At 50.8% G+C, this 10,466-nt stretch overlaps 1 protein-coding gene across 1 annotated transcript; it reads right to left on the reverse strand.

Moving 5' to 3' along the window:
- Positions 1-1,596: 1,596 nt before the first annotated feature.
- Positions 1,597-9,376, reverse strand: whamm (WASP homolog associated with actin, golgi membranes and microtubules). The gene is given in 12 exon segments (XM_084682993.1): positions 1,597-2,642; positions 2,761-2,918; positions 3,293-3,391; positions 3,394-3,709; positions 4,109-4,204; positions 4,357-4,443; positions 4,540-4,724; positions 6,064-6,238; positions 6,858-7,027; positions 7,253-7,403; positions 7,701-7,874; positions 8,621-9,376. Coding segments are annotated over 12 exon segments (2,331 nt in total). The 5' UTR covers positions 9,188-9,376; the 3' UTR covers positions 1,597-2,489.
- Positions 9,377-10,466: the final 1,090 nt, after the last annotated feature.

Below are 10,466 nucleotides of genomic sequence, written 5' to 3' on the forward strand. Positions count from 1 at the left end.
AAGGGGATGTCTACCAATGGATTGTCTCTGTTTCCTACTGCCCCATCAAATAGGGACTTCCATGAGGTTTGCAGGAACCTAACTATAGACCTGAAACTTCCTTGTCATAGTTTTGACTCCTCCCCTTTTGTGACCACTGTTCAATATTGTACAATATAGAATTGACAATTGTTGAAATATAGTTTAATTACAGTGTGTGGTCTGTGTCCTTTTGTCACTGTACAGCGATGACATGAGCACACACAGTGCTCTTTATGGATGCTGTTACAGGCACGCTGAGTAGGTCAAGGCAGCTTCCCTCCTCTTTGACCCCGCTCAGTACTGCTTCCACAGATCCAGGGAAGATGGCCGTGGCTGGAAAGTTCTGGGTTGCTAGAGGCAGCTTTGTAGGTGAGGTTACTAGGGGGGATGCTGGGGCTGTGTCTCAATCAGAGGAAGAGAGCTTATGGGAAGGGAGGGAGGTTGGGTAATAGGGCTGTGTCTCAATCAGAAGGGAGGTGACGAGTAGGGCTGTGTCTCATTCAGACGAGAGGAGGGGATGTGGACAAGGGAATGCTGGAAAGAGGCACACGCCCCCCCCCGCCCCCCCCCCCCCCCCAGGTTTCCTACGTCTTCCCACCGTGGAAACGGTTGCAGTGGTGGAATCAGCGGACATGTTGCCACGGCAACTTGATCCCACTCACTCCCAAGTATTGATTGAGCGCTTGGTCGTAAGTGGCTGTGCAGATGACTGACTGGAAGACGTGTCCACTGCTGTCTCTCAGAACAAAAGATATTTAATTAGAGACGAGTCAATCATCCTTTCCCCGATAAATTTGTTTCATTATTGTTAGTTTCCTTGGGAACCATTTTCTATGTGTCTTTCTATCCACCCGTTATTCTATTCGAGAGGCTGGTTGTGCGATGGGGCTGTGGACCAACAAGGTCAGTGGTTGACGCCCAGACCTGTGCACAGGGCAGGGAGTCAGTATTCACCAGACTGACTGGTGTTCTCCTGGATCAATGAAATCTCATCATGACACAACATCACTCTCGCTGACGCAGAATACCTCTGATGAGTTGTAGCTTCTGTTCCTATCCCTGTCTTTTAGTGCCTTTCTCTGACTCTCTGACTCACTCTTCCTCTGTCTTTATCTCTCCCTCCCTCTCTCTGTCTCTGAATCTTTCTTCCTCTCTCTCCCTCTCTCTCTCCAGGATTCATTGTGGGATGGGTGGTGAGTGGGCGAGTTGGTAAAACATCATTATGGGAGTGTGCTGCACTGTGTGTGTGTGTGTGTGTGTGTGTGTGTGTGTGTGGGGATGGCACTGTAGGCCACCACCACTGAGACTTTCTGTTGCCATAGTAACGCAGGCTGCCGGGATTGCTTGTCAGAGTGTGTGCAGCCAATAGGGTTAGCCCTTTAACACCTGCGCTGTGTTCTGCCTAGGAGTGTCCCTTCTTTCACCTGGAGAAGGGCGCCAGTGTCACACACACACACACACACACACATGAATTACCTGGAAACGTGATGCTCCTGGAAGTGTAACTATCAGACAGGAAGTAAAGCTGAACACATGAATACATTCACACAATCAACATTCAATAAAAAAAGTGTCTACCTTTAGTAACTTTTTATTGGGGTTTTAGATTCTCACGATGAATTACTTTATCCCCAAGGCACTTCAACATGTTCTTGGTTGAAAATGTGTATCTTTTAAAATAGATAACGATACTGAGCTTTGACAAACGGCTACAAAAAAAAAAAGTAATACAAATCAGTGCTCTACAGTATGCGCTTGTCATTCCGCTGGCAGATGGAGCCAGAGTGATGCATCATTCTGATGTAAACAGATGGACAGCAAGCTGGCCTGAGGCCTCCTCAACAGTGGAGGGACTGGACCGTCACCCCTGACGTACAGGAGGAAGTCGGGACATCAAGTTTCATCTAGGACGTGGACCTGTGTGTGACCTCCTCTCAGATTAGCTGACCAGCACGTTAATTTAGGCGAGAAGCCAGCGCTGTGAAAACAAGAATATGATATAGGATGCATTGAACACAGCTCAGTGTTTAGCTACTGAGACATGTCAAGGATAGTCCCATAAGACATGAGGACATTATTAGAGACTATGTAGTGTAGAGGAAAAACAGATACGGTCATTCATCAATTCGTCGTGCACTTCCCTTGGAACACTTAAAAGAAAAAATACTTTGGATTCAAGTTGTCAGGTTAGTGGACCGACGCCAGGCGACTGATGGAGCCACTTTAACAGACCTCAGGGACACTGCCTCCATGTTCGTATCTGATTCATTATGAAGCTATCAACAGTCAAGCTATCAAGCGTCAACCAGCACAATTGAAGAACAGATCACTGATCATAATTATTGATTATAAACAGGTTTCTAATGTGTGAGAGGGTGAGTGTGTGTGTGTGTGACAGTGCGTGTGTGACAGTGGGTGTGGGACAGTGCGTGTGTAACAGTGTGTGTGTGTGTGTGAGTGTAGTCTCCTCAGGTATCCCACTCTGCAGACTCTCCTCCTCCCTCTGGGTCTCCGTCTTCATCCTCGTCTGAGTCTGCAGACACCCTCTTCATCCTCAGCATGGCCGCCTTGATGCTCTTCTCCAGCTCAGAGTCTCTGCACTCGGGCGGGGCCGCGCACACCTAACCCCCTCAGGGAGCACAAACAGGTCAGATACGGACACAACACCACATCCACGCCTTTCACATAGGCACGATCAGGCGCGCGGTGAATGGAATCACGTGATTGGCTGGGCCCCACCTTCTTGAGGGTCACCCCCTGTCTGATGGCACACATGATGCTGGTCATGGCGTCCGGGGCGGAGGGGGCGGCGCCGGGGGCCAGAGGAGCTGGGGGTCGGACCCGGCGTAGCCGAACTTGCCCTCTCTGTAACGAGGCCAGCACCTCGTCCATAGACCCTGGGGAGAGAGGGAGGGAGGGGGGAGGGGGAGAGGGGAGGGAGGGGGGAGGGGGAGAGGGGAGGGAGGGGGGAGGGGGAGAGGGGAGGGAGGGGGGAGAGGGAGGGGGAGAGGGGAGGGAGGGGGAGAGGGGAGGGAGGGGGGAGGGGGAGAGAGAGAAAGGGTTGGAGAGGGCGAGAGAAGGAGTGGGGATAGAGAGGGAGAAAAAGAGAGAGGGAGGAAGAGGACTTAGGACCAGTCAGAATATCTTACAGGCTGCCTTCCTGTGAACATGCTCTCTATACTGAGCTGCTAGGAACACCATGACATCCACTCAAATGTGTGCTGCGATGAGCCCAGTCAGAGACCATGACAGGAATGTTAGACCTGCTCACCTGTGTTTTGTTTGAGAGTGTTCTTGGCAGGGAAGGGAGCCGCCTCTTTCTCGCTCAGGGGCTTCGGTGTGTCCCCTGCCTGGGACTGGGAGGGTGTGAGGGCAGGGAGGGGGGAGGAGGAGGGGGCAAGGGCGGGGGAGGAGGGGGAGGAGGAGGAGGAGGAGGGGGCGGGGGGGAGGTCTGGGAGGGTGGAGGGGCAGGAGGTGGAGGGGCGTAGATGGTCACAGGGATGTCCCTGGGTTTGGCAGTGCTCTGTTTTTTCTTGGGGGGTTTCCTGGGGGCGGGGGCAGGAGATCCAGCCGAGGGGGCGGGGCCAAGGTCAATGATTGACAGCGGCTGGGAGGAATCAGAAGACGGTGATTCTCGAGCAGCCATTTTGGATCGAGGAGTCTTCACCACATACTGTCCCGGACGCTTCTGGAAAGGACAGGAGGAGAGTGCTTTAGGAGTGTGGTACATCTGGAGCACCCTATAGGAGACACAGGGGACAGCAGTAGGCTCTCCTGCATGGATACAGGCTCAAACATGTAACACAGATTCAGTCCCAGGGAAGAGAGTTGGAGTTGCTGAGGGTTTATTACAGGAGAGGTGCAGCAGGGAGAGAGATAGACATAGGGGGAGAGAGAGAGAGAGAGAGAGAGAGACATAGGGAGAGAGAGAGAGACATAGGGAGAGAGAGAGAGAGAGAGAGAGAGAGACATAGGAGAGAGAGAGAGAGAGAGAGAGAGAGAGAGAGAGAGAGAGAGAGAGAGAGAGAGACAGACAGACAGACAGACAGACAGACAGACAGAGACATAGACATAGGGAGAGACTCACCTCTCTAAAGGAGCGTAATCTGCTCAGCGTCTTCTCTCTCTCCTCGTCCACCCACTCCTTTCTCCTCTGGTCTTCTTCTTTTCTCTTCTCTCGTTTCTGTGGGTGAAAAGACAGGGATGAAAAGAGAGAGAGGGGGGAGAGAGAGGGAGATAGGGTGAGACAGAGATGTTGGGTGGGTGGGTGGGGTGGTCCATCGGTGGTTTTACCACCCCCTGTGGGTCCCCCCCCCCGTTGTCATGGCGACTCACAAGGTGGACTCCGTGGTGTTGGATAAAGGTGGTTCCGCTCTCTTGGGAGGCTCTGTGTTTCTGCTGGTTGGCCTCCACACACTGATCCTACAGCAAGAACACGCACAGGTACACGTTAAACACACGCAGGCACGCGTGTCACACCCACACACACACACACACACACACCCACGCGTGGTTTACCCTCTTGTTGCGGAGATAGGCCCTGCGGGCGCCGATGCTTCCTCTCTTGGACTCCAGCGCCTGGAGACGACGTGTCAGGTGACTGGCAGGTGGGGCGGGGTCAGGGGAGACGCCCGTCTGAACCAGGCTCTGGAGCTCCTCTGGGTCCTCACACACATCGTAGTACACCACCTCCTCCTTCAGCTCTGGAACACACACACAGGATTATTCTAGATACGTATAAATATATATATTTGGGGGAATTGTATGCTTTTTTTATAGTGACAGTTTGGGAAAGGCAGGGGAGAATGTGAAGGAAGGTCATGCCTAAAAGGGCCCTGGTTGGAATCGAACCGTTACACTTTAACCTCTGTGGTCTGCACTCTAGCGGGCCACTCTACGGCTCCACGGGACCCCCCCCCCCTCGTTCATGTTTATTAAAGCTTTCCTTCAAAGCTTTCCTTCACAATGCCCCTCGACACACAGTACCCACAGCAGTGTGCACTCTGGAAAGTTCTCAGTCATGGCATTATGAGAAGGAATCTCCACAGAGACAGAACCTCTCACAAGTCTGTCGTCTCCTCTCTCTCTTCTTCTCCTGGGGGGGAGGGGGGAGCAAGGGGGAGGGAGGGGGGAGGACAAGTGCTGAAGTACCACTTTCTGCTTCCCTCTGCTTTTAAAAATAAATCTGATGCCCATAGTGCTCAGAGCCTAGCCAAAACACACACACACACACAAAGCTTGGAAGTTGGAAGCAAACAGCCTATTCCCCACGTGCAGCAATTAGCGGGCATTTACATGCATAAAATATTACCCCAAAGTAAATATGCTTTTGCGAGATTATTTAAAACACGGTGTCGAGGCAGACACACCACTCTGTGTTGTGAAGAGGCTGTTCTGTTGTATCAGAGCACGATCAGAGATGCCAGACGTACAACTGACGCTCGAACCTGTGACCCCAGGGACCGTCTGTGATTCCAGGACCCGTCTGTGACCCCCAGGGCCCGTATGTGACCCCCAGGGCCCGTGTGTGACCCCCAGGGCCCGTGTGTGACCCCCAGGGCCCGTCTGTGACACCCAGGGCCCGTATGTGACCCCCAGGGCCCGTCTGTGACCCCCAGGGCCCGTATGTGACCCCCAGGGACCGTCTGTGATTCCAGGGCCCGTCTGTGACCCCCAGGGCCCGTGTGTGACCCCCAGGGCCCGTGTGTGACCCCCAGGGCCCGTCTGTGACCCCCAGGGCCCGTATGTGACCCCCAGGGCCCGTCTGTGACCCCCAGGGCCCGTATGTGACCCCCAGGGACCGTCTGTGATTCCAGGGCCCGTCTGTGACCCCCAGGGCCCGTATGTGACCCCCAGGGACCGTCTGTGATTCCAGGGCCCGTCTGTGACCCCCAGGGCCCGTCTGTGACCCCCAGGGCCCGTATGTGACCCCCAGGGACCGTCTGTGATTCCAGGGCCCGTCTGTGACCCCCAGGGCCCGTCTGTGACCCCCAGGGCCCGTCTGTGACCCCCCGTAGCTGGGAGGGACAGAAGACGGCATACCTTTCATCTGCCGGCGCACGGTGCCTATCTGGGCCACCAGGAGAAGCTCCTCGTTCCTCAGGACGTTGAACTTGGTGTCATACAGCTCCAGCTGGGCCTCGTAGTACTGCAACTCCAGCTGGTCCACGGCTTCCTGCTGGCCAGGTCCAGAGCCCTCCTGAGCGAGAGACCTCATCTAGGGCAGAACACACAGGGGCTCAGTGCCACAACGACCAGGGTTGGGCTGCACGCTGGCATGCACGCCGCGTGGGGAGCTATTGAGAGGCACTTCCTCTTGGCTCCGTGACTCATCTACAAATCCCTGAGATCTGCGTAGGGGTAGCTCCCTTATCTCACAACACAGACACACACACACACACACACACACACACACAGACACATTCACAGTTGGCTCTGATGGGGCTGGATACACAGTAGACTACAGTATAACAACACAGACACACGCAAGGTTGGCTCTAATGGGGCTGGTTACACAGTAGACTTTGTAATTGTGTTCTAGCTGTGTCAAATGGATTAAAGAACACTGGAGCTGCCACAACAGCCATCTAGGGGTGAATGAAACTAAAAACGACATTGTATTTTTCAAATGTCTATATCTTAACTGTCACAGTCACTAGACTACTCTCAGTATAGTAATGTAAGCAGTTGGAGGTTTATGTGGGGACTTTCAGTTCTATAAATAGATCAATGTCCGCCAACAGGACGCTGTGGGCAGATAGATGAACCAGAGCAGAAACCTGGCAACCCCGGTGCTGACCCAGCGTAAACCTGGCAACGCGCACACAAACACAGACCTGCCCTCTGATGCTGGCCTTCCTGCGGTTCAGGCACATCTCCTGGGCCCTCATCTGCTGCAGAGTCTCTTTGGCCAGCAGGAAGCGCAGCTTCTCCATCCTGGGAGCAGCGGATGCCCATGCGGCAGGGCCAAAGCGACACTCATCCCCCTCCATCTGCTTCAACATGCCTGAGGGCCGTGCACACACACACACACACACATCAGTTTTTTTCACCCCTGGTTATTGTTTTAGGACGCAGACCAGCACAACTCTCTGGTGTGCAGGTGTTCCCGGAGTAGTGCGGCCGATATTGGTTTGGAGTGCTCCTCGACAACGAGGAGTGTGCTACGACACAATGCACTCACACACTCAGTGGCTCCCTCGCTCCCATACACACACACACACAACTGTACCGGCCAGAGCCTTTGATGTCTTTTTGAAGTAGCTGACAGTGATGTCCTGTATGGAAGACACCGCATCCTCTGCTCTCCTCCTCCATTCCTCCGCCTCTTTCTCCAGAGCTTCGATTCTCTTAGGACCCAGCTCCTCATACTCCAGAGACTTCTGCAAAGATTCCCAACAGACAAACAAGTCAAGAACCACTCTAACGTAAGCTGTGTGTGTACCCTTCTCTGACTTGTGGCTTCTCAAGTCACAGGGACATTGTTTTCTCAGCCTCAGGATTGAACTAGACTAGACGAGACGCAAGTGTAGAGATGTACTGCGGAACTTCACTTTACCCGTCCTTGTATTAGGTTGGTATAGGTGCAGTTCTAAGGGCGTGTAGGTGACGCCCCATGTGACACTGCTTTTAAAAAAGGGCTATATACAAATGAAACTTGACTTGATTTGGGTCTTTACCAGGATCTCCATCTTGTACAGGCAAGCCAGCTCTCGCATGTCTCTGAAAGGCTGCAGCAGGTACTGGAACAAGTGTGTCGCCACGGTGACTAGGTCCTGGTAAGCCTGGTCCTCCTGGTCATAGATGTGCAGCAGCAGAACCATCCTGTCAGCAGTGCTGTGGCTCTGCTGTATCTGCAGGAGACAGACTCACACTTAGCACCGAATGATGGAGAGATCTAGGTGACTCTAGATCTAGGTGCCAGTGATAAGTATTGGTTAATCCGTAACAAGGCCCCTATAAGATGCTTGTTAACATTAAAATGTGTTAATAAGACTCTAAACGTATAAAGGCCTCATTAATTAAATCATATTACATGCACCAGGATATAAAGTGTCACCCCAAATGATTATTTCACATTACAGCCTCTGTTAGAGTATAGCATCTCACTTCAATGTTGCATTTAATGTAACCTTGTCATTGCAAGCTATAACTGTGCACATTTAGTCTGAGCTGCATCAATTCAACAAACTGGCAGCACACTGAGGGCCAAACTAGGACTAGAGTCTGTGTAAATGGACACAATGAGGATGGCATTTAGATGACTCAGTTTCACATTGTAGAATCTTCAGCAGAACAGGAATAGCAAGATTAGCAGAAGGCCTTGAAGAACTTCGCTAAGTGAACAATCTAAGTCTGACTCACTGCATTTGAGGCACTTGAGGCAGTCTCACACTCTCTCTCTCTCTCTCTCTCTCTCTCTCTCTCTCTCTCTCTCACACCCCTCATCTCCCTCGCATTCTCATCCCTCACCTCATCTCCCTCAGCAGACAGTAATTCCTTGTTTCCCCTCCCCCTCCCCCCATCATTTCCCTCAACCTCTCGTCTCTACGTCTCCCATCTCTCGCTGTCTCTCCCAAAGTGAACATCTTGCCCTCACCGTTTGCAGGAGATCCTTGGCTCTGGTCACCTCTTCCTGCATCGTTTTCTTCTTGAATTCCTGAAGGTTTTCAAAGTACTCCTCAACATCTCGCTCATCTTGGGAGAATAGTGAGTCGAGGACAATCTTTCGCCCACAGATATCAATTGCATGGCTGAAGTATTTCTCAAGTTGTCGACAAGGTGTATCAAGGTCCCTTTCATCCTCGGGACTGGATACACGGTTCAGAAATAAGTCCCAAATGTTACCATCATCAAAGTCTGACAAGTCTGGAAAAATTGGTGCCAGAACATCACTGACACCTGTAAACTGACGATGAACGTTTTTTAAATCGTTGACAGAGAACAATCCAGCCCAGCTCGTTTGGTTGTCGCTAACTGCAATCTCGTCTTTCCGTTTCTGTCGCTGAAGAGTTCTGTTGTGACAGGTGACAGCAAATTTAGACTCGATAGCATTCCATTCTACTATAAATCCAAGCTTAAATATTTCGTTTTCTTCAAATATATTACTTTTTATAGCCACCCAACCATCTAAACTGTCTAAACGCTCGCAGTCCACGTTATTCATCTTTAGAAAACATGTACAACTTGTGTTTCGCTGCTCTGTTTACACCATCCGCCATTTGTATGACGTAGTCCGCTCTCGTCTACCTTCAACTTTGACCTTTTCCTCATGACTACCGGGGAATTCCACCTCCCGTCTACGACACACCCCTTAGTAATAATAGGTTTATGGACACCACAGTCAAAGCAGTTTATAGTTAGGCTGATAAAAATTCAACCTCGCAACAGAGGGCTGAAAAGAGTAGTACGTCTGTTTTTCGAAAAATACATTCCGAATATCAGGCCTACAGGTTACTTTAAATAATGATAGTGCGACGTGTATGGAAGCAAATCAGTGACAATGTTTTGAATTTTAAAAGGAATTGAATACTCATACAAATTTAAACAACACCGAATGTGTGGTTTTGTGTGTTTAGTGTAGTGAATTCAACTCTTTAAAATTGACATATTAATTTCAATGGTAAAAAAATAATCCGATCCATAAATTCAAGGTTCGAAATGAATTTTGCTAGACATTGACATGTAACATTGACAGTGATACTATGTGACCAGTCTCGCTTCACAGAGTAGAGAAAGCGAAGGCTCTCGTGAGAATAGTCTTGACCAGAAGTCAGAGAGAGTTCTGCAGACCAGGCCAGTCAAGGGGCAGACCATACCCAAAGGTCTGATGATGTCCAGATGCAAAGGGATACATTCTCCATGGTCTAATTAATCTTATTTCCTATCTCCTGATATTGACTCTCACTCGAGTTGTACTCTCTCCTCCCATCCTGCCTCCTCAGTACCTCTCACTGGCCTTGATGTCAAACAGCTCTCTGCAGCAAATCACCATGCAACCAATGCCATCTTTATTTTTTGCATCAATTAGGTTGCAAACAGCCTGGCTGCCAGCCCAACTTCTCCTTACCCACAAAAAAATTTGGTCGGGAAGTTGGGTCTGGAGGGTCTCGCATTGGGAACAACTACATAAAACCAGGATCTGGGCGGACCAATGAAATTGCCAGGGCGGGCTTTATACGATGATGGACAGATGATCAACAGTAACGTAATCAACAACGTTGCAAAAGAGCCCTTGGGTTGAATCCGTTTTCAACGAACAACATATTACGTTGCTCTGATTGGTTGTATGCCTATCCAATTCAGCGTAGAGGCATTTGTTTTACGAGTTTGGTTGAAACACGCCCCGTAATCACAGCCCAACGGAGAGTTTTCAGACTCATACTCTGACTAGAATTATGAGTATGACAACGTCAGGCTAGGTTGCAAAGGTCTTGAGACAGCTC

This window comes from Hypomesus nipponensis, chromosome 19 (genome assembly GCF_054491055.1).
Source record: "Hypomesus nipponensis isolate SF chromosome 19, ASM5449105v1, whole genome shotgun sequence".
Classification (NCBI taxonomy): domain Eukaryota; kingdom Metazoa; phylum Chordata; class Actinopteri; order Osmeriformes; family Osmeridae; genus Hypomesus; species Hypomesus nipponensis.